The sequence below is a fragment of the Prosopis cineraria genome, unplaced genomic scaffold (assembly GCF_029017545.1).
Source record: "Prosopis cineraria cultivar Desert tree isolate PC_DT_omini unplaced genomic scaffold, ASM2901754v1 PC2, whole genome shotgun sequence".
NCBI classification, from domain to species: Eukaryota; Viridiplantae; Streptophyta; class Magnoliopsida; order Fabales; family Fabaceae; genus Prosopis; species Prosopis cineraria.
The window spans coordinates 1,465,568-1,485,706 of NW_026555333.1; the positions used below are offsets into that span (position 1 = coordinate 1,465,568).

Below are 20,139 nucleotides of genomic sequence, written 5' to 3' on the forward strand. Positions count from 1 at the left end.
GGGACCTAACTATTATTTTTCATGAGTGTTTTGAATTTAATTATTTTTAAAACTACTCTTATATTTTATTTTTACTAAAAAAATAAAAAAACTGTTTGATTTAAATATTTTTCCTAAATGTATTACATTTTTATTATTAAAATTTACAGTTATTTTAGGTCTTTGGTTAGTGATTATTGCAAGCCACCATCGTTAATGGCTAATAACCATGATTATTTTCTGTTGTTAATTCTAAAATTTTTAAAATTAATAAAATTAAACAGATTTTTTATTTTATTTTGACAAAAAATTTAAAATTGTATTGCAAAATAATTTTCGAAAACGAAAAATAGAACACAAACTGACAAGCCCTTATTAATAGAGTCGTAAGTACTGGTATTTTGTTGCGACTTTTGGACTATACAGGGAGAAGCGTAAAGCGACAATTTAAAATTGGGCAATATCACAGTGAAAGCAATTATTTCACTATTTTTGGGCAATTTTCCCTTATCTTTGTACAATATCTGATTTGAAAAAAAAAACTTGGTATAAATATTGAGATTTTGAAGTCATTATTTTATATAATTAACATTTCAAGTCATTATTTTTAGCAAGAACTAAAAAAAAAATTCATCTTTAAATTAAAATAAAATTAAAATATTGTGTAAAGCATGAATCTAAATTATTCTAAATTCTAACCTTTATGTTTTAATCAGGATTCAAAAGTCAAAGAAGAGAATCTCCTCCTGTAATCAAAAATGAATTTCAATGTAGAATAATAACACTTACAATTGAGTTCAAAATAGAAAATCAAAATAGAAAATACCGACAAAAGAATAATAATAATAATAAAGGCAGGCAGCTAGAAAGAAGGAGAGTAGAGGAGCGGGAGGGAGGCGAGGGGTTGGCGGCTCCGCCTGGAACTGCCACTGACGGCGTATTCCCGGCAGATAAAGGGGGACCCAGCTGAAGACGACGCGGAAACTTGTTCCAGTAGGCCCAGATGACGTGGACAAATGAGAGAGTGGCTCACATATTTGCCATGCTCCCTCTTCCGAATCTCTCTCTCTCTCTCTCTTCGGAATCTTATGCCTCGGCTGCTTCTGGTTTCCATTTCTCAGAATTTGTTCACCCTTCATCTTTTCCTCTCACCGCCTCCCGTCGCCAATCTTCTGTCCCTCCCTCTCTACTTGCACACTTTATCTCATCTGCCAAACTCACGAAACACATCGTGATCATCCATTTTTGTGATTCGAATTTCCGTCCTCCCAAACTGCAGTTTTTCATGCTTCTTTTAGCCAACCACTACGATAGTCGTTAACAATACTGAGATGTCCGGACCGCTTGACCGGCTCGCCCGGCCTTGTGAGTAAACTCTTTTGCCAAATATTTCTGTTCCTCTGTTTAATGCGTCACACATTTAATTATGCCTTTTGAATTGATTATCTTCGGGTTTGTAACTTGTAAGGTATGTGGATCATGTATTTTTTTCCTACCTTAGTTTATGTATTAGTAAAAGGTATGCATCAACCATAATTCCTTTTTGGTGGATGCTTTTAGGCGGGAAATCTTGATCGTTAAGCTCCTGTAAGTGATACGGATCAAGTGGCATTAAGGCTTGAATGAGCTGAATTTTACTACACGGATATTCAAATTATCAATGAACTTCACGGTTATTGTATAATTTATCATCAAATCCTTGGTAGTATGTTGATATGTTCTATATGATCTTGAGATGGGATGGCCTATCTTTTATTAACGCCTCCTCGTGGAAATTAATTTGTTGCATTTCCACGTCAGTTCTACTCACACACTATCAATGAAATATTTAAGAAGAATCCTTGATGCTTCGACTTTAAAGATTCAAATTCTGCTGTGAGGCTCTGCGAAGTACTTCAAAAGAATTAGCATTGATTGCGCGCCTAATGTGGCTGCATGAAAACTTGATCTAGGCTTTGAAGGATTCTCGGGGCATGATGAACGAAAAGAGAGGAAATCAGATGTCGAGAATTCAGAGGATGATAGGCGGACAAGACTCGGAAGTCTGAAAAAGAAAGCAGCAATAAATGCATCCAGCAAATTTAGGCATTCGCTTACGAAGAAAGGAAGGAAAAAAGGTGCCACTCCGAGCAATGCCATCTCCATTGAGGATGTCCGGGACGTTGAGGAGCTTCAAGCAGTGGATGCATTTCGACGGGCACTTTTGTCAGATAACTTGTTGCCTTCCCAACATGATGACGATCATATGTTGTTGAGGTTACCATTCTTTTTCTTGATGATATTCATTTTGTATTCCCAGAATATGGACACTTGAACTATGTATTATGCCTTTCCCTTTTGAGCTTTCAGCAGAATAAGGAGGGATTATCTAATTTTGGTTCCTGCGTTGGTCCAGTCAATTCTCTGTTGTAATCATAGTTGTAGCTCTAGTGTAATTCAATTATTTTGTATAGTTCTTAATCATGAGCTTAAGTGTTTCAAACAGCAAATTGGATCATTAGCTTTTATTTCTTATATTCCGGTTTTACTTTCATGGCCTCTTTGCATATTTGGTACCAGCATACTTGCTAAAGGGAAATTAACAGGTAGCTATTTCACTGAATCAATCATAAAATTAAAAACTTAAAGATAGCTCATATGATTGCAGATTCTTGAGAGCAAGAAAGTTGGATATTGAGAAAGCAAAGCAAATGTGGGCCAACATGATTCAATGGAGGAAAGAATTTGGTACTGACACAATCATGGAGGTGAGTCATCATATTTGAAAACGAGACCCAAACTTTCTATATGGTTTTCTTCTTTAATTAGCCATGTACATTTTGCACTACTATTCAGCGTTTATGATATGATATCCTTTGTTTCCCCTTTTCTTATCTTCTCCTTCTCATTTGTGTTGCTCTCCCTGGCAGGATTTTGAATTCCATGAGTCAACAGAAGTTCTGAAATATTATCCACAAGGTTATCATGGTGTGGATAAGGAAGGAAGACCTCTTTATATTAAGAGGCTAGGCAAAGTCGACCCCAATAAGCTCATGCAAGTAACAACCATGGAAAGGTATCTGAGGTACCATGTGCAGTGTTTTGAGAAAACATTTGCTGTTAAGTTTCCGGCTTGTTCTATTGCTGCAAAGAGATACATAGATTCAAGTACAACAATTTTGGATATTCAGGGTGTGGTAAGTCATATGTCTAAGGGATCATTGAAAGGGTGCTTCCTAAGTGGCACTTTAACTTGGATCTGGTTAAACATCATTTCATATTGCTATTCTGCCTTTTGCTTTCTAGGGTTTCAAAAACCTAACAAAGTCTGCATGAGAACTCATCACGCGGCTGCAGAAGATTGACAGTGATTATTATCCAGAAGTATGTATTTTGAATTATCAGCTTTTTGGTGGTTTTTGACTTTTCATGGCTTCTGCAGTTACTTTTCATTCATGTAACTCTTCTAATATGTAAAAAATATTGTGCAGACATTGTGCCGGATGTTTATCATCAATGCTGGTCCTGGTTTTAAGCTCCTCTGGAACACAGTCAAATCATTTCTTGATCCTAAAACTACTTTGAAGATTCATGTATGCGACAATTGTTTGAGTAATTCTTTATGGTAGATTTGTTTTTTAAGGTTCCATTAAAGTTCTCGTTTTTTATAGTTTACCAAAGTTGTCCATGGGTATTGGATTGATTGATACTTGAAATTTTCGTTAGGTTCTTGGCAGCAAGTTCCAGAGTAAATTGCTTGAAGTTATTGATGCAAGGTAACTACATTTAACTGTGTTAATTGATTTTTTTTCCCCCGCTCCACCAATTGTTTTGTCACCTGAAAATTATGATGGTTTTGAATCTCTCCAGTGAGCTGCCAGAATTTCTAGGCGGTCGTTGTACATGTGCAGATCAGGGTGGCTGCATGAGGTCTGATAAAGGTCCATGGCAAGACCCCAACATTTTAAAGGTTTTCTGCTTAACTTGTAATTATTCGACTGATTTTAGGAAAACTTTGACTGATACTATGGTTTTTATCTCTTGGTATCATCTCGCGTCCTCTTAGGTGACTCATCTGGATTCGTTGTTTGAAAACAGATGGTTCTTGGTGGTGAAGTACAATGTTCTAGCCAGATAGTTATAGTTTCTAATGATGAAGGGAGGGTGATTGAATGTGATAAGACATCTTATCCAATGGTTTGTTTTTTAATACCATCTTAAACATTATGCGGGTTAAAATTAGACATAATTTGAGATGTAATGATTATATATATTCACACATTTTGGTTGTTGGGTTTCTACCAGATGAGAAGTAGTGATGCATCAGCAGAATCAGGATCTGAAGTTGACGATATTGCTTCTCCCAAAGCAAGTGGGAATCATGTAAACCCTGGGTTGACTCCTGTCCATGAAGATGTGCGTATTCATGATTATTTGTTTACAGTATCATGTTAGTTTAGATAGAACAGAGTGTGGGATTTGAACAAACTTGGTTTTATTCTCGAGTTTTCACTGTCCGCCTGCTATAAACCTGCGGGTTGCGTTCCATAATAAATTGTCTTTAAGAATAGGTTGACAAACATGTTGATCAACTAGATTGAGGTAATTCTTGATTTGTGTATGCATTACTTTTGAATGACAACTTTTTGGAATTTTTTTGTATCTTATTGTAGAACTGTAGCAACATAAAACCTCCTCATATCATATGGTATAGAGAACCTCTCTATTATACTTCTGTCAATTATTGGTGCTTCTTATGGATGAATGATTTCTTGCTTTCAACTTTTTAATCTTACATTTATGGGCAGTCTAGCTGAATATTGCTTTGTGCTAGATCTAAACCTCTGGTTCTCTTTTATTATGATGTTTCGTTAATGCACCGTGACAAACCTGAAAGTTCTTTACGATCTACTTCATTCCCAATTACTATGTCTTGCCTTGTGATCACTGAATCGAAGTTTTTATAGGGCCAAGTCAGAATGATTTTGAGGGTTTAAAATTTTGGTGCAATAAATAAATGTCAACCACGTTGATTTTTGTTCAGGCTAGAATGATTGGTAAGCCTAGTTATTCTGGTGGTTTCTGTGAGTGTGATGAGCATGTTCCCTTGGCTGATAAGGCTGTTGATGTTGGGTGGAAGGAGAAGCAAGTAGCACCTGAAGGCGCAGAGGGGTCCACAGGTTAGATGTTTGAGGCACCTTCTCGGCTGTTACTATTCAAAATCAATTGTGAGATTTGCTGTGAAATTATGATTAACTGAAAATGATACTCTTTCTATTCCTATCAATGAGTCATATTTAACTAATTCACACAAACCAAGATAGTTTGCTGAAATTAGTTGATGTTCTCAAAATTATTTCATCTTTCCAAAAGTACCTTGATAAATGCAGTGAGTTCAAACGGGGAAAATGATTGATAACCTGTTTAAGAAAGGAAATTTCTCCAGACAGAAAGAAGATAAAGAATTTAATTTTCTTGTAGAGAAAATTGAATAAATCCAGCCTTCTAGATTTGGACTGGGAGGTTTGATATTAGAATGTCCCAGAAATGTTGATTGTAACGTGTTCTTAATTTATTGCGGATACACCTTCGCTTCATACAGAAAAATCTGCTTGCGGAATTGGTGCTTATATCTGGGCTGATATAATGGGCTCGTTTGTTGCCCTATTAAACGTTATATGTTCCCTAGCATTTCGTGGAACCAAGGAAAGCAAAAGTCGGAGATCCATATCTGTTTCTGCCCAAAATTTCCCTATCGTAACGGTTGAATCTAGGTCCAAGGAGGAACCTTGTCCTTCTCCACCTGCCGGAGGGTTCACAAAGGCAGACCTCTCATCATCCTTAGAGAGGCTGCGCGAACTTGAATTGAAAGTTGACATGCTACAGTCAAAACCTAACCAGATGCCATACGAGAAAGAGGAGCTGCTGAATGCCGCAGTTTATCGAGTGGATGCACTGGAAGCTGAGCTGATTGCTACGAAGAAGGTAACCATACTTCATCTGAAACCATGTTGATTATTTCTTTATACATTAAACATCTATCTAATCTATCTTTTATCTAATCTAATCTATCTAATAGCATCGTAAAGTATAATCATTGTTTATTGTACATGTACAGTAAAAAAAAGTGTTACTGTAGATATAGAGTAAACAATGATTGTACTTTTTAAAAAAAATCAATTTTGTTAAAAAATATTAACATTTTAAAATTCTTTTTAAATCATATTTTAAAATCTTAATTTTATTTTAAATTTTTTTTTACGCATGGTTAAAATTAAATATGCATGAAGTTAACAAATCAAAGAGGATGGTTATCTTTTTTTTTTTGTTTGGCATCATTTTACTATACTGTTTATATTTTGATGAGTTTGTTTTTAAAAAATGGAAAAACATGGTTGAAAGTTGTTAATTGATTTTTCTTATTTTTTCCTCCTACATTTTTCTCTATTAAAATGTTATAATCCTATTTGTATAGATTTTTAAAATCAAACATAAAATCTCTCTTTCTTCCCTTCTCTTTCTTGTAAACGAAGTAGAGGATTAATGTCCTCATAGCATTACATGCCGTCTGACATCTTTTGTTAGCTAATTGTCATCATTTGGGTAACTCTGTTTTTCTAAACGTTTTTTCATTTTATAAAATTTTATATAATAATGATTTGGAGCATGTAAGATAAGAGGCAATCAATTAAATGTCATAGTGTCACACAAACAGAATTCACATCAATAAGATATAAATTTTATTTTCTTAAACATCTAAAACTTTTTTAATATACCAAACTAGTTGTTGAAATTTATATTGTTCCATTTTATTTTTTTGTTAAATTTACAATTTTTAGCTGGGACCTTTTCCATTATTAAAAGAGAGAGCTATTTCTTTCACATGTGTATTCTCTTATATATTAGAATATACAAAGTTATTATATAATTGTATTTGCATACTGTAAATGTTATAATCATCCTAAATAATAACATAATATGTAATAAGTAACTAATACTAAATAAATAGAAAAAAAGTATAGGCTAAAGATTCTACTTAACAAATTGAAAAAGTCATTATATTAATATACAATATGTTAATGTTTTCACGGGGCAAATTGTAGTTGAGCTTGCGTACTTGACCCACAACTACTTTTGCTGTAGATAGTATCAAGGCAAAATGACATTTAAATATCTTTTAATTGCAGTTAAGGATTTTAAAAATATGAAATTAAAAAAACCATGGTCCTTAATTTGAAATAATTTTTTTATTGACTTTTTCAGCACTTATACTCATTTTTATTCTTTATGAAAAAGATTGAACTCTATTAAAAAAAATTAACATTTTTAGTACTTGTTTTTCACATTTTGAGTATTGAAAATATAAAAAAAAAATTAAATTAGTCAAGGGCTAAAATCCTTTTTTAAAATTTTAAAATTACAGGGTTCTTAACTGTAAATAATATTGAGAGGACTCTTGAATATAATTCTCCTTATCAATTCAATGGCCAACGCATCGTGGGTGGGCTCCTGCCCAAGGAGCGAGATCCTTGCCCTCTGTTTGCTCTTTGGTATTTACTCTTGTAGTCTTTGCTTTATATCCAGTGTTTAAAGAGGTCAGGAAATAATATGAACTATTGTTTGACTATAGCCATAGGGGAACTTCAGAGTTTAGAGCTGTTTTTTTTTGTGGTCAGTAATTGATTGGAGAAATTGGGAAAAAGCACATTGAGCTAAAATTTGAGAAAATGACCCAAATCCTTCAAGCGAATAAAAGATAAAGTAAAGACCTTGATTCTTTTATACGAATAATTTAAACTTATTAGGAATGAAACGTTAGAAAGTAATTTGGTTTTGATATCACTTATAAAAAATGAGAATCTATTTCTTTGGCAACGGGAGGAGGGAATAAATATACAAAGAGTCACATAAATATATTGCTTCTAAACTCAGAACATTAAAGTTTAAATTTATAGATCTTTTTATTTTATTATATATTAATTATTATATTTAATTTTATTTAATATAAGATTTTTCACATTGATTTGAATTTATTTATGCTTGGACAACCCAACACAAATTGTCAACGCAATTTTCCTTTTATTTTCGAGACAATTGTATTCCACTCCCCTCACTGTTCATAAACTTAATTTGAATAGTGTAGACTATTTATTTATTTTTGGGGTGTGTGCGCATTTTATGGCACAGGCACGCGCACGCACACATTTATTTCTTTCAGGTCAAATTTTTGCTGCGCATATTTAAACAAGTGTATTCCTATTCTCAAGCAGGCTTTGTATGAAGCTTTAACAAGACAAGAAGAACTTCTGGCATATATACACAGTCGGGAAAATTCCAAATTCAATGTAAGTCGAAGATATTTTCATCTGAGTCATACTTTATTTCTTGAAGAGAAAACATAATTTTTTATCTTTATAGTTTTATTAAATTTTATTTTTAATCTTTATAATTTTTTTCAATGTTTTCGGCCTTTATAAAAACTAAAAATACTGAAAAAAAATTAAAACTATAGAGATTTTAAAAATAAACATTACTTAATCTTTCTGAAATTATAAGGACTGAAAATATTAAAAAAAAACTATATAGATTGAAAGTAAAATTTAATGAAAGTATGGGAATTAATGGTTATATTTAAAAAAAAAAAAACTTAAATGTTCATACTTTATCGTCATTGCGGGAGTGAACTCTGAAGGGTGCCCAATCTGTTTGTAAAGCTGGGAAAGAAGGGTTGCTGGTGAGGAGATTACTGAAAAGGCAGGACCTCAGTGAGATGTCTGCTTTTGCTTTGCTCGTTTTCTTTTCAAAGTTGGTTCTCGAATGTCTGACTTTTAAGATGGATGTCGTTCATGAGCATAAAACGGCGTTTGTGCCTTCGAATGTCAGACAGATCAATCTTAATATCCATTGTCGGCCGCGCATACAATTAGCGTGGGCTGCAGCTTCTTCCCCTCCGTCTTCTATTTACCAATTATATGGCTTCTGCCACTTCAGGTGAAGGAGTGGGTAAAAACTTGAAAAGGATGGATTGAAACGTCTGTAATAATTGTGGCTCGGAACAGTTTCCGGGTACCGAAAAAATTTACTGTGAAAATTGATGTACATGTATTTAGGGCAAAATTTTAACTAGACTGTTTTATGGAATTTGAAATAAGCTATGTATCTTATTATTTCGGGGGCAACACGCTGCCTTTATGAATAGTACGAACTATTGTACTTCTGTTTCTATTTGTTGAAAAAAAAAATGTATCGTATTGTTTTAAAAAATTAATTAAGTATATTAATTATATTTACAAATAGAAGAATTAAATTATAATCTTTTATTAATTATGCTAATCAAGTTTTTATTGATTATTTTTTATGATTATAAATGATTAAATTATGATGGGTAATTTAAAAAATTTATGATAAATGTCTATTAAAAAATATGATTTTGCTTATATAAAAAAATTAAAAATAATTATTTCTTCTATAAATAAAAATAGAGGGAGTATATTGTAAGATAAAAAAAATTAAAATATTTAAACATTTAATTAATTTGACGTTTCATTATAAAAAGAAAAATACAACTTTTTGTAGTATTTTGTTATTAGTTCTTACAGTTTTATTCACTGCCTGTAATCCCTTGATTTTAATTTATTTGCGATGTCAGTCCTTATATGTTTTAAAAATACTTACAAGGACCATGAGCTAGCACTACTGGAATCAACTTAGCTAACATGTACATGATTCTATTAATTCTTATGCACATGATGAAAATAGGATGAGCTGAAAACACTGCGTTAGTTAGTTAGTCCCCTTCGAGGAAATTTGTCTTGGGTGAATGGAAAGCCGTTAGCAGGGCGTGACTCATGTTAGGCCAATAAGGTGGCAGCCTCAGGCCTCAAAAGTCGTCCACTTATACCCTATATAATTTGTTGTTATTTTTCTTGTTAAGCATTAATGTTAATTACATATCTTATATAATTAGTCATTATTTTTTATTATTATAAAATATTATTGACAATGTTAGTAACAGTTATTACTGTTGAAAAAAGTTTTCTAAAATTAAAATTACTTAAATCTTATTTAAAAACAACCATGTGACAAAATAGATTAAAATATTCATTGAAAACGAAATATTAAAATTATTTAATTATAAAAATTTAATATTTGATTTTTCAGTTCAAAAAATTAGAAAAATGATATGAAGATATATAAATAATAATACACTAAGCCTTTTAGATACTTTCATCTTAAGTTCCAAAACCCCTTCACACGGCCAGTTTGCTTGTAGCTTTCGACGTAGACTATTCCAGCAATGTCCTTGTCTATCTGTTTGAAAGTGTAATTCAACATCCAAGTTAGCTGGGGTCACTTGTAACCTAATGTCCTAATCCTTAGAGACATCTTTTGCTTGCTTAATCTCTTTCACCCCTGTTCAAAGAGTTCTTATTTTATCGCGTTTCTTCTTTTTTTCCCCTCCTCCTCATCATTATAAGTCTCATTCTATTTTATTCGTAAGGATTAATGTCGAAGACAGATAAAATTTGAGAAACCAAGAACAACAAAAGAAAATATGATCAAGCTATATCAACCTACGCTTATATTTTCATTGATAATATACACCCATCCAGATTCCTTTTGTTTCTAGAATCTGGTTTGCTTATTATCCCAGGGAATATTCTTCCAATTTGGATTCTCACAACACACCTGACAAATTAAACAAGTTATGTGCTGCGTAGTAAACAAAAAAATTCAGAGGTCAAGTTCTAAATCACAATCTATAATTTTAATAATTTTCAACATGAAATCAAAACCATTTATTGTATACACCTTTTATGTTAAGAGAGGATAATACACAAAACTAATAAAGCTAGCCATAGAAATAGTACCTTTAATCCTCGAGGTTGAATCTTTTTGGTAACCTCCTTTCATTCACCGTAGATGTTCTGGATCCCCCCTCCCCCTTTTCTTCGTGGGGGAAAAAGGGATTAGAGGTTCTTTAAAAAGTTAAAATTTAAGCTTCTGAGAAAAGCATTTGAAAAATTGTGATTTTGTTCTGAAAGCTGTACCTTTTTTAATCTTAAATTTCTGCCTTGAAAAAAATAATCTAAAGACTCCCAATAATTTGAAATATGCCATCCAAAAGAATGCACGTGTTCCAGTTTTCTATAAAGCGAATCCAGAATGGAGGTAGGGCTGTAACTTGATCTAACACAAGTAGAATACTGTCATGTTGTCGTACTCGCACGCTCACCTCAACATTACTGTGGGGTCTAGGGAAGCTTGCCACGAAGGAAATTGATAAGCCCTTTGAGGGCATTGTCTGCATCAGCACTTTTCATCAACTCTCCTGCAACTTGAGCAGGTGTTACCTCAACCTTCTGCAATAGCTCCTCTATGTCGTCAAATAGTGCGTGTTTCTCAATTTGCAGGTAGTTGGCTGCTAATATCTTGAAACCACTGAAAGAGCAATAGCACATGTGAATGTGCACATCCATCCGACCAGGTCTCAACAATGCTGGATCAAGGCGATCCTTATGATTCGTCGTACATATCACTATTCGTTCATCTCCACAGCTCGACCACAATCCATCTATGAAGTTTAACAGCCCCGACAGTGTAACCTTCGCACAAAGATTGCAATTAAACATTGTTTGGATATAAGCAGTCGTTAATTGATGTTCAAACAGAGCAATGGGAATCAAGCTACCTTCTCATCTTCTGCATTTGTGCTTTTATCATCTGTTTCCCGATTCTGCAGTTCTATAGAGCAATCAATGTCTTCGATCACTAGTATTGAACGACTTCCGGTGCCGATTAGTAACCTTCTGAGATCGGAGTTGCACTGCACCTCCCTCAAATCCAAGTCATAAATATCAAATTTGAGATGATTGGCCATGGCGGCAATCAAGCTCGACTTTCCTGTACCTGGGGGCCCATACAGTAAGTACCCGCGCTTCCAAGCCTTCCCTACTCTTCTGTAATACTCTTTCCTCCCAATGAATAAATGAAGATCTTCTAACAGTTCCTTTTTCATCTCAGGTTCCATGGCGATGGAATCAAATGTGGCTGGGTGATTGAGACTGATGGAATTCCAGTAGTCGGTGCCATTGTAATCAATGGTATGGAGCTTCAACGTCTTCTTCTCTTCCCTAATCGCTTTTGCCTTTCGCAGAATGTATGGTAAGTAAGAGCTCAGAACCATGTCCCTGTGCTTCTTATGAAAAGAGAGTTCAAATTGACGAATTTCAGATCGATCAATTGCAGAGTGATCGCGCCCACGCTTGATGTTTGAGACAGGATTGTCGTTGCGCGTAGAGATCAGAATCCATTTGAATGTCACGCCGTCGTATGAATCGTAGAATTCCTGGTTCCTGTCCATGGACACGGTTAAATGGTCTTCCTTCACAGGCTTGTGAACCTTGATTTTTTGGGAGGAGGGTGTTAGCTTGGTGCCTAAGTATGTGTTGGCAGACTCAAACATTTGGTTGGCAGCGAGACCGTCGAATTCTTCAACGACGACGGTTAACTGAAACGAGAGTCGGTCCAATAGCTTCCGAAAGCTGTGATAGATCCCATCCGGAATGAGATCGTTCGCGGTGGAACGGAGGAGAACCGCGGAAGCGGCAAGGGAGGCGGCAACAGAGAGAACGGATGTTGTGGAAGTGATTATCTCCGGCGATGGCGAACACATGTTTCCCAGCCAGCAATTAGCAAAAGTGGTTTAAGGGGTTTAGTGGGGTCTTAGTTTTTCTACGCCTGGCGAGAATGGGAAAGCGGAATAATTCTAGAATCCTCGTGGGCTATGAAGAAGATCAGCCTGTATTTTTTCTAATTACAAGGTATTTAATTATTGACTTCTCATATTTTTATTTTCATTTTTTTTGGCCAAAACTCTCAGATTTATAAATTAACTCTAGATTGTAGGGATGACTGAATAAAATATTCCATTAATTTCTAAATCATTATGTTCTATTTTATTTTTTGTCACCTCAATATTTGGATCAGATATTAATTTTAATTATTTTTTATAATTTCGTTATTTTTTAACTCAGATTTCGAGACACACTATATTAAAAACCTTTATAATATATTCTAATAATTTAAATCATGACCATTTGATTTCTTTGTACATCATCGACTTGTGCCAAAAAAATTTACTGTTATTACCTGCAAACAATGCGGATTCAGCAAGTTAAAAAACGGGGGGAGGAGAGGAAAGCCTTCCACTGCTTAAGATCCATCTCCATTAGGCATGAGAGTACTTTAATTTGAATCAATTAGTCCATAATATTAAATTGACACAAAAACAAAAACAAAAAATTCAACGAATTCGATCTTGTTTAGAAAATTTAATAATCGCACCACCAGCACCTCAGTAAGAGCAATCACATGATGGAACAGTAACTATAATTATCTTCAGGAATCACATACCATACACTGCATCTGTGGCACGGTTTCGGAGCCTCGGTGGTGCCCTTTTTCTCCTCTTTCTTTTCTTCCTTCTTCTCTTCTTTGGAAGGACCAATGCTCACGATTGCGGCTGATTTCCTGAATTTTCTCACATTCTTGATGATCCTCACGGGATCAGCTTCCCCAATCACTGTCACTGTGTTTTTGGCCGGATCCAGCACTATCGAAGTAACTCCTTCAATGGCTGCAATTAATTTCATCACCTTCTGCCTGCATCTTGAACAGATAAGTTCTACTGACACCACCGTCTTCTGCAATAAACAAGTGCGTCAGAATGTCAGCATTTCCCAACAAAAGTGCTGAGAAATTCTGTACCAAAAGGTACAATCTACATAAAAATAGCTGCGTCATGTCAGAGTAGAGAATAGATCCGGAAAAAGTAAGTCATGATACTTATTTCACGACAAAACCAGGCTATCATGTGGAAGTAGCGTGCGGAGCTAATAAAACATGCAACCTTAGACATGATTTTGAGAGTCCGTAATTACTAGGCAAGAACAAAGCAAGAAACTGGGAAGACACAAGTCTTGCTGTCTCAAAAATTATCATCTCGATTTTCCCTAAATATCATCTTCAAAATTCTACGGCATCCCTTCTTCAATTTTTTGGTTGAATACTAAATGATGCGACAGTGTGGTAGGTACCTGGTCATTAATGCACGTTAGTATTTATGACCGGATTTCCCATGCAATCTCGATTATTGTTGGAGCAAGAATGGTAATTGTGATTGTAATTTAATAAATTCTCAAATCTCGCCCCTGAAGAAAAATATTTATTTAACAAAAACTGTCACCAAAAACTGCTCGTCATCCTACAGTGAGAGACAAAAGATAAGTAAAGGCTAGCAAACAACACTAAATTCAGTCACAGCTACCAAGAGCATTATGAAAGAGATATTCAACAATTGCCTAAAAAAATAACATAATTGAACCCCAAGAAACTAAAATTTCATTTTAACATCACCCTGATACGAGACACCAATTGATAACTCATGATAACTCGAAATTCATGATATTTTATTTTGCAAAAAACAACACTGATTTAAATAGCCTAACAAATGAAAAAAAAAAAATCAATCCACCTAAATGACACAATCTTAGTTAATTTAGGATTCCAAATGGCTAGATTATATCATAAAAGATATATTATATCTTTATTTAAATTTAAAACAAGATAAACTGATCTCCTAAATTTTTAGAAAATAATATTAACTAAATTAATTGAACTTATAAGTTTAGATATCTTGAGTTAGGCTCAATATATTAAAAATCTTTCTTAAATTTTTTATAACCCCATTTGTCTTTAAGACTTCTTAATCATATAAAACATCTTTAATTAATAAATTTATAACTTCTTTCATCCTCTTAATTTTAGATTGATCATTGGTCCTTCCGTGCCCTGTAATAAATCAAAGGTATTAAATTTTGAATTTCAACTCATCCCTGCCTCCCATCAACCACTGAGAAAATTAATTCCAGATTTATCAATAAACAAGCCATGTATGTATGGGACAAAATAGTACTAAAGATAAGATACTGGTGTTTGCTGCAATCCAAGCTGTGGTTCACAGGCGGCTTCATTGCTGGAATAAAAGGCTTCAAGAATATTGTAGTTGACTTACATGGTGCTTATATTTTCAATTTTCTAACCAGGGATTTTTCATCCAATAGTCATGCGGACACACTTCTTCGTCAAGCGAGGAACTTACTCTTACGTGACTGGATTGTCTTCTTGAATTTCTCAAGCTCTGTTAATAGTAGTTTTGTCATGAACTTGATTAGATTAGGCAGCTTTGTTCTGATTCTTTTGGAGCCTTTCATAATCAACCCCCACTTTTCCAGGAGAGCGTAGATTGTGAAAGGTTTTAGTCGTTTTCCTGTTTCTCTTTTGGCTTGTCTCGTAGATTGTTCCTTTCCCTAATATATTAATCCATTTTCCATTCAGGGGGGGAAAAAAAGATGAGTCATCACTCTCACCAAAAGCTGGAATTCCTTATCTTTCCATTAGGCATGCATAGACAACGAAGTCATGATCAGAGGCATTTATCAACTCACATGCATCTAACATGTTTCACCTCTACAATTACCTCATTAAGAAATGGCCTTTAATTATGGAGGTAAGTTTTAGCGCATGTACAACAAAACGTATACTTACACAAGCCAAAGCTAGAAACTAATAAAAGCCGTAATACAGATAGAAACAATTACATAGGCAAGGGGAATCAGATGGCCCAACATAAGGAAATTATGAGAGGGAGGGAGGGAGGGAGGAAAGCAAAATGCAAACAGTTAGCATTATCACGCCTGTATGTATTAGTTTTTTGCTAAAGAATCAAGCTACTATACTTACCAATACAATCTTCATCAGGTGTCATCTATAACAGCCTAAAGAATCTCAATTTGGAGTTTCACGTGTCTGCAAAGTTTGCTTTTCCTTGATTCATTTCAACCATTTGTCTGTAGAAGCTCACAATCTTCTTGTCTAATTTGTAATAATATTCCATTTTATCCAAAGGCTTCAAATCCAGGTCAATAAAAGATACCTACAACAGATCAAATGGCAACTAAAGTAAGATAATCAATGTTTCAGCAAATACAGTGTAAATCTGTGCGAAAGAAGGTAATGACATTCTACTGACTCAGAGTTAAAAGAGAAGATAATTCAGAAAAAATCACTGAAAAAAGGATATCTATGGATCGCATGCCATGATATATATAGATCTCTTCAACAAAGGACATCATTGCAATTACTATCATGAGAGGAATGGAAAACTCGTTCAGATCTATGGGGGCTTGAGCATTTTTTTCCCTAGCAGTAATGCCTATCCTGGCTATTCATAAATTAAATCTGTGAACACATACTAGGTTCAAAAATTAATGCAAGAACAACAAATGCGCAGTGTTTCCACACCTTGAAATCAAAAGTTTGCTTAGTTGACTCAACATGTACTTGATTGTATACAGATCCTGAATACCTCTCTTTCCTTGGTCTAAAACAAATAATTAAACTGCAGTCCTTTGCAGTTGTAGCAATCAGGTAGTTCTTTACAGTTCTCAAGCTTTCCTCCAGGGAAGCAGAATGCAAAGAGGCATATCTGTTTAACTGTTGTTCACTCAATTCCCTACATACCATGCATTGTTGAGAAGTGACATTATAATATGCATGGATCGCCCCCTCTATGTCAAGATTATCAAGTTTCTGAATCTTCAGGAGCTGATCAAGGACACCTGATTTGTGCACGCTCTCAGCAACTAGATATAAAAACTTCTCAGTGTATAGACCATCTTCTGCTTCAATCACAGTTTTTAGTGCATCTTCAAATGTTTTTGCAACTAGAAAGTTTGTTGTCGGTGCACCACCTCCTAGGCCTCCAAATATGAGAGAGCCATTCAAAAATACACGAAAATTATTTTGAGGGGTAGTAAAGAGATCCTTGATAGCTTTTTCAATCCTTTCCTTGGACCCAGAGAACAAATCAAGAGGATTATATTGACTTAGCTCTGATATCTACAAAATACATTGGTAAAATCTCCTAGTCAGAATTAATGCCCAAGCAAATTGATACAAAGAGTTAAAACAGAAAGAGGCGTGCACCAAGCAGCTACTGGAGTTAGTTAGTTGAGGGGTTTACCGCTCCTTGATGTAATTTAAGGGATTGGTGCATTTTGAATCGAGTTACACTCTTTTTGATAGCTGTTTCATCTGATATGAATCTCGAAAGAGGAAGGAATCCACATTTGGGCTGCTTTCTCACGACAGTAGTTAAAATTTTACAGCCATGCAAGAGAGGGAGAAGGGGGGAGCAGGTGAGATCATCAATATAGAGCTTACGTTACAGATGGAAAAAAGATACACATTACCAAAAAACAATATATTGCGTGATATAAAGGAGGAAATACCTTTATTTCAACAGATATGCAAGGGCTAGCTTCTAGGCTACCTGAAATGAAAGAAAGCACTTACCATAGAACATTCTAAAGTTTAGCAATTCTATGCAGTGTTTGAACTTTAAAGAATTAAAATACCCGTTTGTTACAAAATTCACACTACCATGGATTGTGTCTAAAATGAAAGGCCCACCCACCGGGGAGAAAATTGTGGATTCCTTGGAGTTATAATTAACCTCCCTAGAATTCTTGTCTATAATAATGTTTGTCCCAGGTTCTCCCACTTGCCAGCTCCCTAGATAGGTAATTCCTCAGCATAGGTCACAGGTTACAAACGCAAGGAAAAACAGCAATTATTTCTCAAATGGAAGCACAAATTTAAAGTTGTAGGTATTTTTATCAAGGTCCAATCCCCTCTACAATGAATTTGAGACGTTTAGGGATCACTATTGAAAGCCCATTTTGGGTGAAGCTCAAAAACCAGATTTCAACAAGATTTGAACATGCTAATACCTAACATGCTTAATTTGCAAGAAAGATTAAAAAAAAAAAAATTGAAACCAGCGTAAACAACGCATCTCAGTACCATGAGGGAAGAGTGAATGATCAGACATGAGAAGCACAGAATCAGAATGCATATCTATTTGGGCAGTGTCAACTCGAAAAGCTGGACGCTGACATGTGAAATTCTTCTCAACAGTTCCAAGGAATTCTCTGGACACTAGGACATTCATCTAAAAAAGTATCAAAGAAGTAGAGGTCAGAGATCACAAATACTTTCACAAAGGTCCAACAGTCCAAGTAATGGCACTGTCCCTAAAACTAGAGCAGGATTTTTTTTTGGTTCCTGAGAAGTTAATTTTTACTAAATCCATTTTTTTTTATTAATAGAAAAACTAGTGAAACAAGAGGCAACGCCATAATATGGATTGGTCCATAAAGTTATATAGAGGCTAAGTTTCTCACATATCACGATTCAGCTTACTCAAAATGTAAAAACGCATGCGCAGGTTATTTACTGGAATCAGAGTTTATAGCCTCAAAGTAAGCAGATAATTATTATCATAGAACTAATCAGTTTTAGAAGCATGTGAATTCAAAATTAACGTCAAGTCAAGAAGTAATTAACGTAAAAGCACCATACCCCAGCATCAACGTATTGGGGCCCTAATAATGGCTTCATAACGTGCTGGACAAATAGCTTCCCTACAGCTTCTTTGCTTGAAGATACAAGTTCGTCTATATCTTTCCACAGGAGACGTTCATGTTCAGTCAAAGCCGCAGGACTGTTTACCACCTGTGAGCCACTCTTTGGGGCCTTACTTATACGCATCACTTTCCCAATCTACGTAGACAACCCAGAAAAGCCGATGAGAGGGGGAAAAGTTACTAAAAATAAGTGCATGGCACAAGCATATTAAGAACGTTCAATGTTTCGTAGTATTAACAATTGAAAAAAAAAATTACAAAGGACTTATCTCCACAACATTGTTGATTCACATTCAGTGTGACATTAAAGGGGGAGAGGGTGGAGGGGGGAGAAAGAGAGAGGGTTGAAACGCACAAAAGCAGGAGAAAATCCAGTGTAAGCTAGAACAAGATTTTCAGCTCCTTCGCCTCTGTAAACCCAGAAAGCTGCGTCATCTACCCCGAGAGTTAACTCCATCAACTGATAAATATCGTTTTGCCTGAACATCCAAGCCATTTCATCAAACACATTTCAAGGGCACTTAAAATAAAAAGAACAATCCAAAAGGAAATTGCAACACCTATCAACATAAATCATCTGCAGTAGCTGATCTGAAAATCACAACGAGATCACGGAAACGAGAGGGGGGGAATGGGTGCAGCCAGATCAAGGAGGAAAACAGAACAGAAACCCTAGAAGAAGCTCAACGGTGAACAACCTTAATTATATTTGCCGAACCAGTGACGGAGGTGAGAAGCGCGACAAATATAAAGCTTCGTCCTCCTCGGTGGGTGGTGGTCGTAGAGATCTAGAAGAAGGAGGTGGGCTGTCACCAGCGATGGTGACTTGTGAAGTCGATGCTGGACTGGTCGGTGGAGTGGAGGATGAGGTAAAATAGAAGGTGCAAAATGGAGAGGGAAGCACAAAATGGGATTCCTTCGGTGTGATGGAATCCGATTCTGCCACGATGGAATTGGAATCCGATTCTTCCAATTTTCCATGCATCAGATTTTCTAGGATTTTACTGGTGACCATCCCTCCGTCTTAATCATATTCCAAGTTAACTTTGGAGACTCCGTTTGAATATCCCACATCTTACTTTTACAGAGTGCTTTCTCCCTTTTGAATAAAAAATAATTCATTCATAATATTGAGAAAATAAGATCAAAATATATCTAATAAGTCATTTCTCTCCCCTTCCTCCTCTTCTCAAATAAAAAGAGAATGATGGTTAAAAAAATGATCATTCGTGATAAATGTTAGGGCAAACTTTAGTAATGTATCAACATGTTTTACAAAGTCCTTAAATATGTAAATAATATTTACAAACCAATTTCTTCCTAAAATCAATCTAGCTTCCTATATAATATCCCAATAGAGGTGGTTTTGTAGAGAGTCCTCCAGAGTCATGCTTATCACATTTGCACAATTTTAGATTACATTAACTTTCGTAATTAAAAGCTTCCGACTATAATGTAAACCCATAGTAATGGCTTTCACCTCTATAATGGTTGGTGGTAAAGATTCAACCTTTGAACAAAAACCCAAGAGTCATCTTCCATTTTGCTGTTTGATAACTCCACCAATTGCACTTCCTTTCTCTTGTACCCAAGATACATCCATTCCCACAGTGAAAGACTCCTCATCTTG

The 20,139-nt window shown here is 35.0% G+C and overlaps 3 protein-coding genes and 1 pseudogene across 10 annotated transcripts; 1 reads left to right on the forward strand and 3 right to left on the reverse strand.

Moving 5' to 3' along the window:
- The first annotated feature begins 835 nt into the window (after positions 1 to 835).
- Positions 836 to 9,109, forward strand: LOC129303192 (phosphatidylinositol/phosphatidylcholine transfer protein SFH6-like; annotated as a pseudogene).
- A 1,394-nt stretch (positions 9,110 to 10,503) lies between these two features.
- LOC129303194 (AAA-ATPase At3g50940-like) lies at positions 10,504 to 13,001 on the reverse strand. 2 transcript variants are annotated; one of them, XR_008591435.1, is made up of 3 exons: positions 11,651 to 13,001; positions 10,830 to 11,564; positions 10,504 to 10,647 (listed from the first exon to the last, which is right to left on the reverse strand). XR_008591435.1 is itself a non-coding variant. In XM_054942325.1 (2 exons), exons 1-2 carry the CDS (start codon positions 12,632 to 12,634, stop codon positions 11,214 to 11,216), a joined length of 1,335 nt encoding a protein of 444 aa, XP_054798300.1. In that variant the 5' UTR covers positions 12,635 to 13,001; the 3' UTR covers positions 10,504 to 11,213. The 2 variants fall into 2 exon arrangements, 1 of the variants encoding a protein (XP_054798300.1); XM_054942325.1 differs by having other exon boundaries at positions 10,504 to 11,564.
- A 204-nt stretch (positions 13,002 to 13,205) lies between these two features.
- LOC129303193 (inositol-pentakisphosphate 2-kinase) lies at positions 13,206 to 19,499 on the reverse strand. Of its 7 annotated transcripts, none has more exons than XR_008591433.1 (10): positions 18,865 to 19,489; positions 18,445 to 18,645; positions 17,887 to 18,034; positions 17,464 to 17,595; positions 17,313 to 17,353; positions 17,045 to 17,155; positions 16,324 to 16,920; positions 15,763 to 15,955; positions 14,058 to 14,171; positions 13,206 to 13,664 (listed from the first exon to the last, which is right to left on the reverse strand). XR_008591433.1 is itself a non-coding variant. In XM_054942322.1 (9 exons), the coding sequence occupies exons 2-9, from the start codon at positions 18,964 to 18,966 to the stop codon at positions 15,821 to 15,823; spliced, it is 1,467 nt and encodes a 488-aa protein (XP_054798297.1). In that variant the 5' UTR covers positions 18,967 to 18,988; positions 19,208 to 19,488; the 3' UTR covers positions 15,455 to 15,820. The 7 variants fall into 7 exon arrangements, 4 of the variants coding, with proteins under 4 accessions (XP_054798297.1, XP_054798295.1, XP_054798299.1 ...); XR_008591434.1 differs by having other exon boundaries at positions 14,058 to 14,224; XR_008591432.1 differs by lacking the exon at positions 14,058 to 14,171 and having other exon boundaries at positions 18,865 to 19,488.
- LOC129301766 (heavy metal-associated isoprenylated plant protein 39-like) lies at positions 13,329 to 13,764 on the reverse strand. The gene is made up of 2 exons (XM_054940360.1): positions 13,729 to 13,764; positions 13,329 to 13,664 (listed from the first exon to the last, which is right to left on the reverse strand). The coding sequence occupies exons 1-2, from the start codon at positions 13,762 to 13,764 to the stop codon at positions 13,329 to 13,331; spliced, it is 372 nt and encodes a 123-aa protein (XP_054796335.1).
- Positions 19,500 to 20,139: the final 640 nt, after the last annotated feature.

What these genes read in the sequence shown, in the direction of transcription:
- LOC129303194 (XM_054942325.1), bottom strand. Translation starts at nt 12,634, where the DNA reads ATGTGTTCGCCATCGCCGGAGATAATCACTTCCACAACATCCGTTCTC. An exon ending in CAAATGCAGAAGATGAGAAG is followed by an intron (nt 11,565 to 11,650) that starts GTAGCTTGATTC and finishes CTTTGTGCGAAG; the next exon opens with GTTACACTGTCGGGGCTGTT.
- LOC129301766 (XM_054940360.1), bottom strand. Translation starts at nt 13,764, where the DNA reads ATGACGCAGCTATTTTTATGTAGATTGTACCTTTTG. An exon ending in TATGTAGATTGTACCTTTTG is followed by an intron (nt 13,665 to 13,728) that starts GTACAGAATTTC and finishes TGTTTATTGCAG; the next exon opens with AAGACGGTGGTGTCAGTAGA.
- LOC129303193 (XM_054942320.1), bottom strand. An exon ending in CATTTTAGACACAATCCATG is followed by an intron (nt 17,354 to 17,463) that starts GTAGTGTGAATT and finishes CTTTCATTTCAG; the next exon opens with GTAGCCTAGAAGCTAGCCCT. An exon ending in TTAAATTACATCAAGGAGCG is followed by an intron (nt 16,921 to 17,044) that starts GTAAACCCCTCA and finishes TGTATTTTGTAG; the next exon opens with ATATCAGAGCTAAGTCAATA.